Here is a 15722-nt window from a genome sequence, read left to right as displayed (position 1 = left end):
AGATCAAAATATGTCCAGTTCCTGGTGAACAGACCCAATTTCGATCTGCCTATAGCAGGCTTAACAAATGGCAGTGCTGCAATTGTAGCTCTTGACCACAGTACAACCAGAAAAGTAACATCATTCAACAGACAATCCAGGTTGACTAGAGTGTCCCTAGTCAGCCTTAGTGTAAACACACAAATCCCGGTTCTCTCAGGGGAGAGGAGACAGATCGCCTGCTCCTACTAAGTAGGAACGCCGAACAGTCTCCTCCCCTAGTCAGTCCCATCCACCCACAGTTAGAACACACCTAGGGAACAGTTAACACCTTGATCACCCCCTAGTGTCAACCCCTTCCCTGCCAATTACATCTATACAGTAATCAGTGGCTATTTTTAGCTCTGATCACTGTATAAATGTCACTGGTCCCAAAAAAGTGTCAAAAGTGTCCGATCTGTCCCCCGTAATGTCGTAGTCACGATAAAAATTGCTGATCACCGTCATTACTAGTAAAAAAAAAAATAATAATAAAAATGCCATAAATCTATCCCCTATTTTGTAGAAGCTATAACTTTGGCGCAAACCAATCAATATACGCTTATTGCGATTTTTTTTAATATGTAGAAGAATACATATCGGCCTAAACTGAGGAAAAAATTTGTTTTTTTTTAAAAAACTTTTGGGATATTTATTATAGCAAAAAGTACAAAATAGTGTTTTGTTTTTTTTTTGTTTTTTTTAATTGTCGCTCTTTTTTTGTTTATAGCGCAAAAAAATAAAAACCGCAGGGGTGATCAAATACCACCAAAAGAAAGCTCTATTTGTGGTGAAAAAAGGACATCAATTTTGTTTGGGTACAACATCGCATGACCACGCAATTGTCAGTTAAATCGATGCAGTGTCGTACTGCAAAAAATGGCCTGGCCAGGAAGGGGGCAAATCCTTCTGGGGCTGAAGTGGTTAATGCATTCACTGCATTAAGGTAAAAAAAACCTTCTGTGCACAGCTTCCCCCACCAGTCCCCTCCTCGATCCAGCACTGTGCCCGAGAACAGCGGCTCTCTCCCCCCCTCACAGGGCAGACTTTGGCTCCTGCTGCTGTCAATTAAATCCTGATGAGAAACTGGGGTGGGGCTGAGCCACGTTGTCTCTGTCCATGAACACAGGCAGCACATATCAGGATCGAGCCCACAGGTGTGCCACCATAGGAAGCAGTTTCCTATGGAGGCACACTGAGAAAAGGAGGAAACAGGTGCACCTAGGGGGACCTAAGAAGAGGAGGATCGGGGCTGCTCTGTGCAAAACCATTACACACAGAAAGTAAGTTTAATATGTTTATCATTTAAAGAAGAAAAAAAAAAATACCCTTTTTACAGTCACTTTAAGCCTGCTACAAAAATGAATGTTTCAAACCACTCTGAAAATATTTGGAAACATATTGGATAAACAGTTAATGTGGTGCAAACACCTATGATATTTGGTAATCCTCAGCAATCTATCAATAAACAACTTTCAAATATTTAGAGAGAGTTAGCAGAGCACTGAAAGCTAATTTATGTGTAATTCTCGCTGGTCATTGTGCATCCCTGCTCCTCACACTACATATTTAACTAACCCCATGAAGACAGATACACAAACATGTATTTTATAAGACTGCTAGGCATTAGATCGCTATATGCTCACCTTCTTCCTCCTCCCACCTCGACTCCTCGGAATGTACACTCTGCTCTGCTCTCTGCTTCAGAGCATCTCTCCTTGCTTCTTCCTGGGGAAGTGATATAAAATGAAAGTTAGTTTCAAATAAACAGCAACTACACAGGACATTTAAACACCTCAAAACAGGGCAATTCTCAAATCTCTTGGAAATTGGGAAATGTACTACTCTGCACCTATTTCAGTGCAAACCTGATTGCAATTTGTTTAATCAGCAGATTTGTCAATGGAGCTCAAGGCCTCTTGCACACGATACTTCTGTTTGAGCATCTACTTTTTCAGGCGTTTTTTAATATTTGCGCGCATAAGCGTTCGCGCAATTCCACGCACATTCGCGCACACTTATTCTCGCGTTTTTGTTCTGCACAGTATGTAAATGGGCATTTGCGCACAATCATGCATCTTTGCGCACATGAGGCGTAATTTACTGACCAAAAATGCAGATTTTTCTATTTTTTTTTTTTTTTACTGAAGAATGCACAGCACTTGTTTACGCGCCTGTGTGCATAGGCACATTACGATTAATGGGCTGTATTTTAGCTCAGTAAAAAAAAAAAGCTGTACTGAGCTTTTTCAAGCTGCATTGTGCAAGAGGCCCAAAAGTGAAGATCTGATATCTTACAGGGAAAAAGTTAGAAATGGAAATATCTGAAAAACAGAACTGTATTTTCATGGTATGTGAGGGTGCCTAGGCAATCCTGTGTATCCTGTATATCTGAAGTAAATAAAAGACACAGTGCAGAACAAGGCATGGTAAATTGGTAACAAGAAATGATAAATGGCAATACTAATGAACAGTCATTTATCCTTTGCCTGTCTTTTTTGGGCACAGCTTCCAGAGGCAGTTCTTCTTTAACCACTTGCTTACTGGGCACTTGAACCCCCCTCCTGTCCAGACCAATTTTCAGCTTTCAGCGCTGTCGCACTTTGAATGACAATTGCGCGGCCATACAACACTGTACACAAATGAAATTTTTATCATTTTTTTCCCCACAAATAGAGCTTTCTTTTGGTGGTATTTAATCACAGCTGGGATTTTTATTTTTTGCTAAACAAACAAAAAAAAGATGGAAAATTTTGAAAAAAAAAAATTATGTTTCATAGTTTGTTATAAAATTTTGCAAACAGGTAATTTTTCTCCTTCATTGATATGCGCTGATGAGGTGGCACTGGTGGGCACTGATAGGCTGCACTGATGGGCACGGATAGGCACAGTTAAGGCGGCACTGATAGGCACAGTTAAGGCAGCACTGATGGGGACAGATAAGGCGGTACTGATGGGCACAGATAAGGCGGCACTGATGGCCACTGATGGGTGGCACGGATGGGTGGCACTGATGGGCACTGATAGGTACCACTGATGGGGGGCACTGGTGGGTGGCACTAATGGGCACTGGTAGGTGACACTGATGGGCACTGATAGGTGGCACTGATGTGGGCGCTGATGGGTGGCACTGTGGGTGCTGATGAGTGGCACTGATGGATGGCACTGTGGGCACTGATGGGTGACGCTGGTGGGCACTGGTAGGCGGCACTGCTGCCTATTGCTGTTGGGGCAGATAATCGCCGTGATCGGGACTGATGTCCCTCTCACGGCCGCCGGTGATCGGGTTTTTTTTTCCTCCTCACGCTGTCAGCGCGAGGAGGAAAAATAGCCGATTACCGGCTCTGTTTACATCACATGATCAGCTGTCATTGGCTGACAGCTGATCATGTGGTAAGGGGTCGGGACCGACCCCTTACTCTGATCTGTGATCAGGCGAGTCTCATAGACTCATAGAGCGCAGGCCGCTTGTGCACGGGACGACGTCAATAGACGTCGTCCCGGTAATGTAGATCCGCGCTGTTGCCGTCATTTGGCAACGGCCCGGATCTGAAGTGGTTAAAATAAACCTAAAATCAAAAGGTGAAGTTTTGCTGGAACATCTAGAAATGTTAACTGTGTCTTAGCGGTACCCTCAAATGAATTACAATTTGTCTTAATTCCTGCTGATAAATAGAAAAGCAGTGACACATTTCAGCCTCATTGCCTCATTGAAGTAGAAATAAAAAAATTACAAATAAAAAGAACGCAAAACATATTTTGTTTTATTTACAGGGATTTGGCAAAATAACAGAAACCCAATAATATATAAAAATATCATGGAATGGGATCCACCCTTTGCCTTCACAATTTCCAATTACTTGGAAGGATATGCAGATCCTGAACTGTGTAGGCGCTGTGGGATTTTGCAAAAAAAAAATGGAAAAAAAAAGAAACCTACAGTTAATTCAAGGGCAAACAAGGTAAAAATACTTTGTCCTCTGCACTCCAGAATTTCCCATAAAAGATCAGTGATGTGTAGATGTTTATGAGGAGCTCAGTGTCTCTTTTATGAATTGTTCATGAAAACACTGTTTGGCAGTGTGGGAGATGGGTATTATCATAGCATTTTAGCATTTGCCTCTCTTCAAACATAAACCTGTCTAAAGGCTCGTACACATGGTACGATTGTTGGCAGCGGATTGTCTGTTGACAGACTGTTGTCCTAAAATCTTACCGTTTTTACGCTCTTTTTGACAATTGTTGTCCAACTTTCGGCCAACAAATGTTGGATGGCAGGCTAGTACATTTTCATCGGACAACGTTTTGACGTCAGATTTTCTTATGGTCAGTACACAAATCCGTCACACAAAAGTCCAAAGTACAAACACGCATGCTCGGAATCAATACTCACCAAACACGAAATTAGCAGAAGGGGCCCAAAGCGTGGAGCTCAAGAGCTGAAATTCCTCGTAGTACGTCACTACGTTTGTGTTTGTGGCATGACAATTGTGTACCATTAGTATGCAAGATAAGATCCTGGCACATGCCCTTTTAACAAAAATCAGACGCTCGGTTGGCCAACAATCGTACCGTGTGTATGAGGCTTTAGTGTAGGGTTGCACATGTCCTGTTTCTGCACTGTTTATACCAGGCCTTGTGTCTCTGTGCACATGCCTAGAATATAAGCCATTTAAAAATAGCAGTCCTGTTGGAAACCTATGCTTTACGAAATCTGTAATACACATTTTGTTTGAATGAGTTGCTGGTGCCGATTCAATTCTGCATTAGTTTCAGCAGATATCGTTTTTTGTCTACCCACTATTTGCAAGGCAAAGAAAACGATGCAGTCCATTACAGTACCTAGATAATTGATCTCCAACCTCAGATTAGGTAGCACAGGACTGGGTCCCAGAATCTGCTCACTAGCATGATCTTCTATTCAGAGCCTATTACTGGGCACGAAACATAGCTTTCAGCATCCAAATGACCTGCTCAGTGGCTGCTTCCCTGGCTATGGTTTCAAAGAGGATGGAAGACCTGCATCTGGGCTATGGTTTCAAAGAGGATGGAAGACCTGCATCTGTCTGCTGCAACCTGGTCTCCAAACCTCAAGCAACAATTCTAGTACCACCTGCCCTGACACTGGCCTTCAGCAGGCTGGACAATCTGCCATATCAGTGATCCAGGTATCTCTCAGCACAGGCTTCTGGAAAACTGCTAACTCACAGGGAAGAAAATAAATTATCCTAAACAGAAGCAATATTAGTCATCGTCTCTTTTAAAACGGCACTTATACTAGGACTTCTGACTTGATCTTCTGTGCCTCCATGTATGTGGGCCTTTTTCAGTGGTGCTACTGAGAAGGTTGTGCTGATAAAAAGGGAATGTGTCCTGGATGGCAGGTATGTATGCCTTCACTTTTTTGTAGCAAGTTCTGGGCCCTTTAAGAGAAGCAGTCGGGTTAACACATCAGAGAGCTGATAAAAAGGAAGTGGAGAGGAGTTGAGAAAGCTTGGGCGTGTGCACCTGTGTGGAGCTATGGAAAACGCCTCCTGCTGGCTGGGCTCTGTTGTGCTTCCGGGGCTAGGACTTTTGTTACATGGAAAAACTTCACGCTGAAGTAAGCATAGTTCTGTTTATCGTGAATTTATGTTAACTTCAAGAAGAGCCTTTGAGTTTGTTTGCGGTTTGGGAATGTTATTTTGCGGCCGACAAACTATTTCAGTTGAATAAAACCTGTTTTGTATAAGAAGCCTGTGTGGTGCGATTCCTTGAATATCACAGGGTGCAAAAAGTAAAATGCAGCAATATTAGCTGAAAAATCTTCTTGGCCTGATCACCTAGAAATCAGAGCTCTCTGTGCACCTTCAGCCACCATCACTGCACTGCAGTATTAATGTCAGTCACTGGACTATTAAACAATTATTAGACTGCATACCTAGAATAAATTCCTTGCACAAAAAAATGTATCAATTAGGAAAAAAAACAAACATTATGCAGTATAAGCTGCTTGAGTTACTCTATTGTAAGATATGCATACGTACCTGCTCGAGCTGGTGTACTTTATAGAAATACCTTTGCCAGAATTCAGAGTGAGAAACAGCAGCAGGAACCTGTGAGACATTAAGGATTGCATCAAGTAACAAATATATAACAAGTGACATATGAGCAATCTAACTTATCAATAAGGCATGTAAGGGGCAATGGTATTTAAAATACAGTAATCCAAAACAAGTAGATATCATTCACATGTTGTCAATTTAGTGAAAGAGGAATGCGTACTGCTTGCCATGACATACTACGCAAAATTACTGCTCATTACTCTTATACAATTTACAAACCGTATATTCATAAACAGCACAAAATTTATAAGACGTTAAAAAGGCAGGAGAGGATCGTCTACTTTGATGAATGTTTAATTTCTGCTATTTAATCAGGACAAAATGACAGTATCTGCAGTAGATTCCCCTCCCCAGCCTTTCATACTTGCTGAGACACACTCACACCGCATCTCTACTGCAACATTGCAGCCCGTCTATGTTCCCTTGGACAGGGAAATGACATCAGACCCCTCCACAGAATAGCCACTTGGGCAGAAGCACAATCCCTCATACCGGGAAACTCCATTCGGTTGTGGGGAGACAGCACTGGAGCGTGGCCTGGTAAGTATAACCACCTTGTAAAGCAATTCTTTTATAGCAGTAAATTGGGAAGCATAACTGCAAGAGAAAAATAACGAAATACGTAATTTTTAACCATAGCTTAAAGGATAAGTTCACGTTTAAAATAAAATAATACATGCACATTTTCTTTACAGGTAAAAAAATGTGCATTTACTATTTTTTTTGTAGGAGCCTAGAAATCATTTCACCCATGATCAGCAGCTCGTGGGTGCCATGCAGGACTCCTGCAGACTGTCTGTGTATCTGTCTGCTCGTACATCGTAAGGGCAGGCAGTTTGACACTTGACAGGAAGAATCAATGAACTACTACAGCGCTCAACAGTGCTATGGTAGTTCATTGAGAACAACAATCCGACACCCGCAAAGGTTGTCAGCACTTGTAGTTTTCCCAACCACATGGAGCCCCACACGGCCACCTCACCTTTTTTTAAATTGTGACAGCGAAAAAAAGGGGGGGGGGATCAGGGAACGATGCATTTGTAACATATTACTTGTTACACCCTGAATATATGTAACATGTTACAAAAGGTGAACTTATCCTTTAAAGAGAGTCACTTTGCCCATTTGGCAAAATAACACTTAAAAAAATGTAGAATTATTTCTCTATTTGTTTAATTGTACAAAACCGAATCATCAAAATAACATCAGCAAAAGAAAGCTCCTCAAAGCAATAAACGTGTCAATGTGGTATAACTGTTGATAACGTTACTGCACATCAATATGCAAACATCTGAAATGTCAAAATTGATCCGGTACATATAGGGTAAACAACTGCTCGGCCCTAGGAAATATTTTTAATACTACTATTTTCACAAAATGAATTCCATTTACAGCTGTGTGAAGTTGGCACCCCATGTTTGTAAAACCTGAATAAAAATATACCATTCGTTTGTGCCGCGTTTGTGCTGATTTGTGCCGCAAAAATGAGCGTTTGTGCCGGTTCGGTTTCTGAGATATTAAACATTCAATTTAATGCAAGCCCCGCCCACTTTGCACCCCATGTCTTTGAATTTTAAAAACAAACGCGCCATTCGTTTGTGCCACGTTTGTGCTGGTTTGTGCCGCAAAAATAAATGTTTGTGCCGATTTGGTTGCGGAGATATTGTGCGTTATAGTTGCTGTAACCCCGCCCATTTTGCACCCCATGTTCCTGAATTTTAAAAACAAACGTGCCATTCGTTTGTGCCGCGTTTGTGCTGGTTCGTGCCGCAAAAATAAACGTTTGTGCCGCTTTGATTGCGGAGATATTGTGCGTTATAGTTGCTGTAACCCCGCCCATTTTGCACCCCATGTTCCTGAATTTTAAAAACAAACGTGCCATTCATTTGTGCCGCGTTTGTGCTGGTTTGTGCCGCAAAAATAAACGTTTGTGCCGCTTTGGTTACGGAGATATTGTGCGTTATAGTTGCTGTAACCCCGCCCATTTTGCACCCCATGTTCCTGAATTTAAAAAAAAAACGCGCCATTCGTTTGTGCCGCTTTTGTGCTGGTTTGTGCCGCAAAAATAAACGTTTGTGCCGCTTTGGTTGCGGAGATATTGTGCGTTATAGTTGCTGTAACCCCGCCCATTTTGCACCCCATGTTCCTGAATTTTAAAAACAAACACGCCATTCGTTTGTGCTGCGTTTGTGCTGGTTTGTGCCGCAAAAATAAATGTTTGTGCCTCTTTGGTTGCGGAGATATTGTGCGTTATAGTTGCTGTAATCCCGCCCACATTGCACCCCATGTTCCTGAATTTTAAAAACAAACGCGCCATTCGTTTGTGCCGCGTTTGTGCTGGTTTGTGCTGCAAAAATAAACATTTGTGCCGCTTTGGTTGCGGAGATATTGTGCGTTATAGTTGCTGTAACCCCACCCACTTTGCACCCCATGTCCCTGAATTTTAAAAACAAACGTGCCATTCGTTTGTGCCGCGTTTGTGCTGGTTTGTGCCGCAAAAATAAACGTTTGTGCCGCTTTGGTTGCGAAGATATAGTGCGTTATAGTTGCTGCAACCCCGCCCACATTGCACCCTATCTTCCTGAATTTTAAAAACAAACGCGCCATTTGTTTGTGCCGCGTTTGTGCTGGTTTGTGCCGCAAAAATAAACGTTTGTGCCGCTTTGGTTGCGGAGATATTGTGCGTTATATGTTGTCAAACCACATTGACTTTACACCTTGTTATTAAAGCTTACATACAGAACCTAAACTCAGCTTGGGTTTCCTTAATGTAAAGCTCCTCCCACTGTACTGGCACTGCACTTCATATTGTACCCTGAAAAAGGCACCTCTGCCGGGTTAGCCCCTCATATCAAAATTTTAGAAAAAATCTTATGCAGTTTGTTAGATCTTTGTTAGATCAGGTTAGATCAACCGTTGTTTGCATTAGATCTCACACAGAAGAAGCGATATTAACAGTTATTTGCTGGGGGGGCTAACCCGTCATCAGCCCCCCTTATCAAAAAATTGACCAAACAGTTAGCTATTTTGGAAGCAATTTGTTAGATCCGGTATGATCAAGTGTTTTTAACGTTAGATCTCACATAATTAGAGACTTATTAAGTGATTAATGTGGGGGGGCTGGCCCTCCCTTATCAAATTTTCGCCCCAAAAATCATTCAAGCTAATAGATATTGGTTAGATCCGGTAAGATCAAGTGGTTTTAACGTTAGATCTCACATCATTTCAGAGATATTCCACATCAAAATAGAGATATTAGGTGGTACATATGGACGGGCTGGCCCCCCCTTATATTCAGCGCAATGAAAATCACACCCAACTTTTGCTGCGGCACAAAAACTTTTCCTCAGCTGCAGGGGCCCAACTTATGATCCTGCACACAAGCCCTCTGCTTTCAGAAAATGCCCCTGACCTGAGCTCATCATTGCACATCCATTCCAGATGCTCGTATGTGACATCACATACATCCCATACATCCCATACATCCCACACATCCCATACATCACATACAAGCACGTGGTCTGGATGTGAGCGGTGGATCAGCTGGATGAGTGTGCCAGGACAAGTAGATGTGTCTCATCTCTGCTTCCTTTTACCACTCTGCATATCACACATATCATAGATGAGAAGAGGGTACAGTGGTGGGAAAAATGAGCAGGAGGGGTTTAGATGTGGGACAGAAGAACAGGAGGGTACAGCCGTGGGGCAAATGTGCAGGGGGGTTCAGTTTTGGTGCAGATGAGAAGGAGGTTCAGTGGTGGGACAGAAAAGCAGGTTGGGTAGAACAGTGGGGCAAATGTGAAAGGAGGTGTATTGGTGGGACAGATGAGCAGGAGGTTACAGTGGTGGGGCAGGAGAACAGGGGGAACATAGGTGGGGCAGAAGAGCAGGGGGTACAGAGGTGAAACAGATGTGCAGGAGGTACATTAGTAAGGCAGATGAAAAAGCGGGTTACAGTGGTAGGGCAGATGAGAAGGTGATTCAGTAGTAGACAGAAGAACATGGGAATATGGCGGTGGAGCAAATGTGCAGAGAGGTACAGTGGTGGGGCTGATGAGAAAAATGGTACATTGATGGGGTAGATGAGCAGAGGGGTTACAGTGGTGGGGCAGAAGAGCAAGGGGGTACAGTGGTGGTGCAGATGTGCAGAAGGTGCAGTGGTGGGAGGGATGCGAAGGGGGTTCAGCAGTGGGACAGAAAAGCAGGGGGGTACAGTGATGAGGCAGATGAGCGGGGGAGGGGTTTAGTGTTGGGCCAGATGACAAGGGGGTTACAGTGGTGGGAAAATGAGCAGGAGGGGTTCAGTGTTGGGGCAGATGAGAAGGGGGTTTAGCGGTGGGACAGAAGAGCAGGGGGGTACAGCGGTGGGGCAGATGTGAAAGGAGGTGCATTGGTGGACAGATGAGCAGGGGGTTACAGTGGTTGGGCAGAAGAGCAGGGAGAACAGAGGTGAGACAGATGTGCAGGAGGTACAGTGATGGGGCAGAAGAGAAAGGGGGTTACAGTGGTGGGGCAGATGAGAAAGGGGGTTACAGAGGTGGGGCAGATGAGAAAGGGGGTTACAGAGGTGGGGCAGATGAGAAAGGGGGTTACAGAGGTGGGGCAGATGAGAAAGGGGGTTACAGAGGTGGGGCAGATGAGAAAGGGGGTACATTAGTGGTACAGATGAGCAGGGGGTTACAGCGGTGGGGCAGAAGAGCAGGGGGAACAGAGGTGAGACAGATGTGCAGGAGGTACAGTGATGGGGCAGAAGAGAAAGGGGGTTACAGAGGTGGGGCAGATGAGAAAGGGGGTTACAGAGGTGAGGCAGATGAGAAAGGGGGTTACAGTGGTGGGGCAGATGAGAAAGAGGGTTACAGAGGTGGGGCAGATGAGAAAGGGGGTTACAGTGGTGGGGCAGATGAGAAAGGGGGTTACAGAGGTGGGGAAGATGAGCAGGGGGAACAGAGGTGGGACAGATGTGCGGGAGGTACAGTGGTGGGGCAGATGAGAAAGGGGGTTAGAGAGGTGGGACAGATGAGAAAGGGGGTTACAGTGGTGGGGCAGATGAGCAGATAAGTTCAGTGTTAGGACAGATGAGAAGATGGTTCAGCAGTGAGACAGAAGAGCATGGGGGTACGGTGGTGGGGCAGATGTGCAGGGGGTTACAGTGGTGGGGCAGATGTGCAGGGGGGTACAGTGGTGGGGCAGATTTTCAGGTGATACAGTGATCTGAGGTGTGAAGGTGTATGAATTGGGGTTGATCTGAGGCGTGAGAGTGCAGGATGTTAATTTCTCACTGCTAAAGTAGTTTACAGCATTTACTTTATAAAAAATCCTTTTCGTGATTGAGATTGTGAAGTTGACTTTTTTTGTTATAAAATCGGTACGCTCAATTTCTTTGAAAACATTTTTCGGCACACTGCTCAAAAGGCTGCTTACCTCCTGGCCTATCAGTTTTTATTAAAGATGGAAAATGGGCTGTGGAGCAAGACCCGCTGTCGCCCAAAACTATTTTCTCATTTTCAATAATCAAAGAAGGTAAGGAAAAAAGGATGGAAAAGGTAAAAGGATAGAAGGGGGGGGGGAGGTAAGGCTGGGGGGGGGGGTGAAATGGCGTTGGTTCAGGATAACTATGATGAATGGGCTCCGGAACTTTTCTGTGACATTAAGTCCCAAGAAGGGCAGTACCCTCTGCGGAGTCGACAATCTGGTTCCATAGTCCCCAAGTGTTAGAGTATTTTTCCTGTTGGTGTTGTGCAGTGAGTACTCGATCTTCCATCTCATTTGGAATGGAGTTTTTATAGAGTTTGGCTCAGATGGAGGAGACATGTAGCAGGAAAAAGCTGGATCACCAGGAACCTTGTATTCCGTAAATTTTTGCGTGGTTTATCTGTCTCCCAGAAGTGGATCAATTTAGGGCACGACCAAAATATGTGAAGTCGTGTTCCTCCATCCCCCTGGCATCTCCAACATTGGTCAGTAGTTGCAGGGTGAGGTACCACCTTGTTAACAGTTTATAGTTGGTCTCTTTAATTTTTGTACAAACCGATGATTTCAACGAAAATCTGAGGACATGTTGTATCTGAGCAGATGTTAATGTACGCCCCAGCTTACTTTCCCATTTGTTCAAGAACGGTAAGTGTGGTTGTTCAGCCGGACAGTTCAAGAGGGCGTATGTTTTGGATAGAGCCTGTGGAAGGGAACCCTCTTTGGAACAGTATGCTTCAAAGGACGTCAGGGGACGATTAAATCCCTGTGAATTAGGCAAAGTATTGAGAAAGTGTTGTAATTGTAGCGCTGTCCACAAGGAAAGTTTGAAGGGCTCATTAGCACTACTGTGGAAGGCCATTGGCCTCCCGTTAGGAAGTGGGATGCCTGGACCCTACCTGTTTGGCTTAGGGTCCGAAACATTTGCGGTTCCAGACCAGGGAGGAACCACGGTTTTTCTATGATAGGGAGCAATGGGGAATCAGGGAAGAAAGCCGGTTCTGTGTGCTGACCTGGGAGCATATGCGGAGTGTCGTACCCAATATGGGGTGTAACTTCAGCACAGGTGGTAGTTGGTCATAGCACCACAGAGCCCCTGGCAGCAGAATGTCAGTCTGGGCCTGTTCCAGTTGTGCCCACAATTTAGAGCAGCGATGCCAAAATTTATTAATTTTAAGCTACTGCCACGGGGGCCTAACTTCTCATATAAAATAACGAACTGTTATGTATTTATCATAGATTAAATAAAACATCTCACTGATCAAACTGCAACAAGCTTTTATCCCTACTTACATTGCGATTATTACTGATTTCTGCCATGTGCATGCTAGGTTTAATGCAATAATAACTTCATCTAACAATTAACTACTAACTTGGATGTTGTTATTGGCAAAGAATATGAAATCTCTGAAATGATGTGAGATCTTACGTTAAAACCTCTTGATCTTACCGGATCTAACGAATATCTATTAGCCCGAATGATTTTTGGCCCGAAAATTTGATAAGGGGGGGCCAGCCCCCCTCATTAATCACTTAATAAGTCTCTAATAATGTGAGATCTAACGTTAAAAACACTTGATCATACCGGATCTAACAAATTGCTTCCAAAATAGCTAACTGTTTGGTCAATTTTTTGATAAGGGGGGGCTGATGACGGGTTAGCCCCCCCAGCAAATAACTGTTAATATCGCTTCTTCTGTGTGAGATCTAACGCAGACAACGGTTGATCTAACCTGATCTAACAAAGATCTAACAAACTGCATAAGATTTTTTCAAAAATTTTGATATGAGGGGCTAACCCGGCAGAGGTGCCTTTTTCAGGGTACAATATGAAGTGCAGTGCCAGTACAGTGGGAGGAGCTTTACATTAAGGAAACCCAATCTGAGTTTAGGTTCTGTATGTAAGCTTTAATAACAAGGTGTAAAGTCAATGTGGTTTGACAACATATAACGCACAATATCTCCGCAACCAAAGCTGCACAAATGTTTATTTTTGCGGCACAAACCAGCACAAACCCGGCACAAACAAATGGCGCGTTTGTTTTTAAAATTCAGGAACATGGGGTGCAATGTGGGCGGGGTTGCTGCAACTATAACGCACAATATCTCAGCAACCAAAGCGGCACAAACGTTTATTTTTGCGGCACAAACCAGCACAAACGTGGCACAAACGAATGGCGCGTTTGTTTTTAAAATTCAGGAACATGGGGTGCAAAATGGGCGGAGTTAAAGCAACTATAACGCACAATATCTCTGCAACCAAAGCGGCACAAATGTTTATTTTTGCGGCACAAACCAGCACAAACGCGGCACAAACGAATGGCGCGTTTGTTTTTAAAATTCAGGAACATGGGGTGCAAAATGGGCGGGGTTACAGCAACTATAACGCACAATATCTCCGCAACCAAAGCGGCACAAACGTTTATTTTTGCGGCACAAACCAGCACAAACGCGGCACAAACGAATGGCACGTTTGTTTTTAAAATTCAAGAACATGGGGTGCAAAATGGGCGGGGTTACAGCAACTATAAACGCACAATATCTCCGCAACCAAAGCGGAACAAACATTTATTTTTGCGGCACAAACCAGCACAAACACAGCACAAACAAATGGCGCGTTTGTTTTTAAAATTCAGGAACATGGGGTGCAAAATGGGCGGGGTTACAGCAACTATAACGCACAATATCTCCGCAACCAAAGCGGCACAAACGTTTATTTTTGCGGCACAAACCAGCACAAACGCGGCACAAATGAATGGCACGTTTGTTTTTAAAATTCAGAAACATGGGGTGCAAAATGGGCGGGGTTACAGCAACTATAACGCACAATATCTCCGCAACCAAAGCGGCACAAACGTTTATTTTTGCGGCACAAACCAGCACAAACGCGGCACAAACGAATGGTGCATTTGTTTTTAAAATTCAGGAACATGGGGTGCAAAATGGGCGGAGTTAAAGCAACTATAACGCACAATATCTCCGCAACCAAAGTGGCACAAACGTTTATTTTTGCGGCACAAACCAGCACAAACGCGGCACAAACGAATGGCGCGTTTGTTTTTAAAATTCAGGAACATGGGGTGCAAAATGGGCGGGGTTACAGCAACTATAACGCACAATATCTCCGCAACCAAAGCGGCACAAACGTTTATTTTTGCGGCACAAACCAGCACAAACGCGGCACAAACGAATGGCACGTTTGTTTTTAAAATTCAAGAACATGGGGTGCAAAATGGGCGGGGTTACAGCAACTATAACGCACAATATCTCCGCAACCAAAGCGGAACAAACATTTATTTTTGCGGCACAAACCAGCACAAACACAGCACAAACAAATGGCGCGTTTGTTTTTAAAATTCAGGAACATGGGGTGCAAAATGGGCGGGGTTACAGCAACTATAACGCACAATATCTCCGCAACCAAAGCGGCACAAACGTTTATTTTTGCGGCACAAACCAGCACAAACGCGGCACAAATGAATGGCACGTTTGTTTTTAAAATTCAGAAACATGGGGTGCAAAATGGGCGGGGTTACAGCAACTATAACGCACAATATCTCCGCAACCAAAGCGGCACAAACGTTTATTTTTGCGGCACAAACCAGCACAAACGCGGCACAAACAAATGGCACGTTTGTTTTTAAAATTCAGGAACATGGGGTGCAAAATGGGCGGGGTTACAGCAACTATAACGTACAATATCTCCGCAACCAAAGCGGCACAAACATTTATTTTTGCGGCACAAACCAGCACAAACGCGGCACAAACGAATGGCGCGTTTGTTTTTAAAATTCAGGAACATGGGGTGCAAAATGGGCGGGGTTACAGCAACTATAACGCACAATATCTCCGCAACCAAAGCGGCACAAACGTTTATTTTTGCGGCACAAACCAGCACAAACGTGGCACAAACGAATGGCGCGTTTGTTTTTAAAATTCAGGGACATGGGGTGCAAAGTGGGCGGGGCTTGCATTAAATTGAATGTTTAATATCTCAGAAACCGAACAGGCACAAACGCTCATTTTTGCGGCACAAATCAGCACAAACGCGGCACAAACGAATGGTATATTTTTATTCACGTTTTACAAACATGGGGTGCCAACTTCACACAGCTTCCATTTACTCTATTA

General features: G+C 43.9%; 1 protein-coding gene across 2 annotated transcripts in view; it reads right to left on the bottom strand.

The window, feature by feature from the left end:
* Positions 1-15722, bottom strand: part of BSDC1 (BSD domain containing 1) — a 52452-nt gene that overhangs the window by 11804 nt on the left and 24926 nt on the right. For both annotated transcript variants that reach the window (XM_073615365.1, XM_073615364.1), the window contains 2 exons: positions 6045-6113; positions 1665-1746 (listed from right to left, as the gene is read on the bottom strand). In XM_073615365.1, the coding sequence (XP_073471466.1) occupies positions 1665-1746; positions 6045-6113 (151 nt within the window). The remainder of the gene's footprint in view (positions 1-1664; positions 1747-6044; positions 6114-15722) is intronic.

This window comes from Aquarana catesbeiana, linkage group LG02, assembly GCF_042186555.1.
Source record: "Aquarana catesbeiana isolate 2022-GZ linkage group LG02, ASM4218655v1, whole genome shotgun sequence".
NCBI lineage: Eukaryota > Metazoa > Chordata > Amphibia > Anura > Ranidae > Aquarana > Aquarana catesbeiana.
The sequence above is the reverse complement of the archived record's forward strand: the minus strand, read 5'-3'. Positions and strand labels throughout refer to the sequence as shown.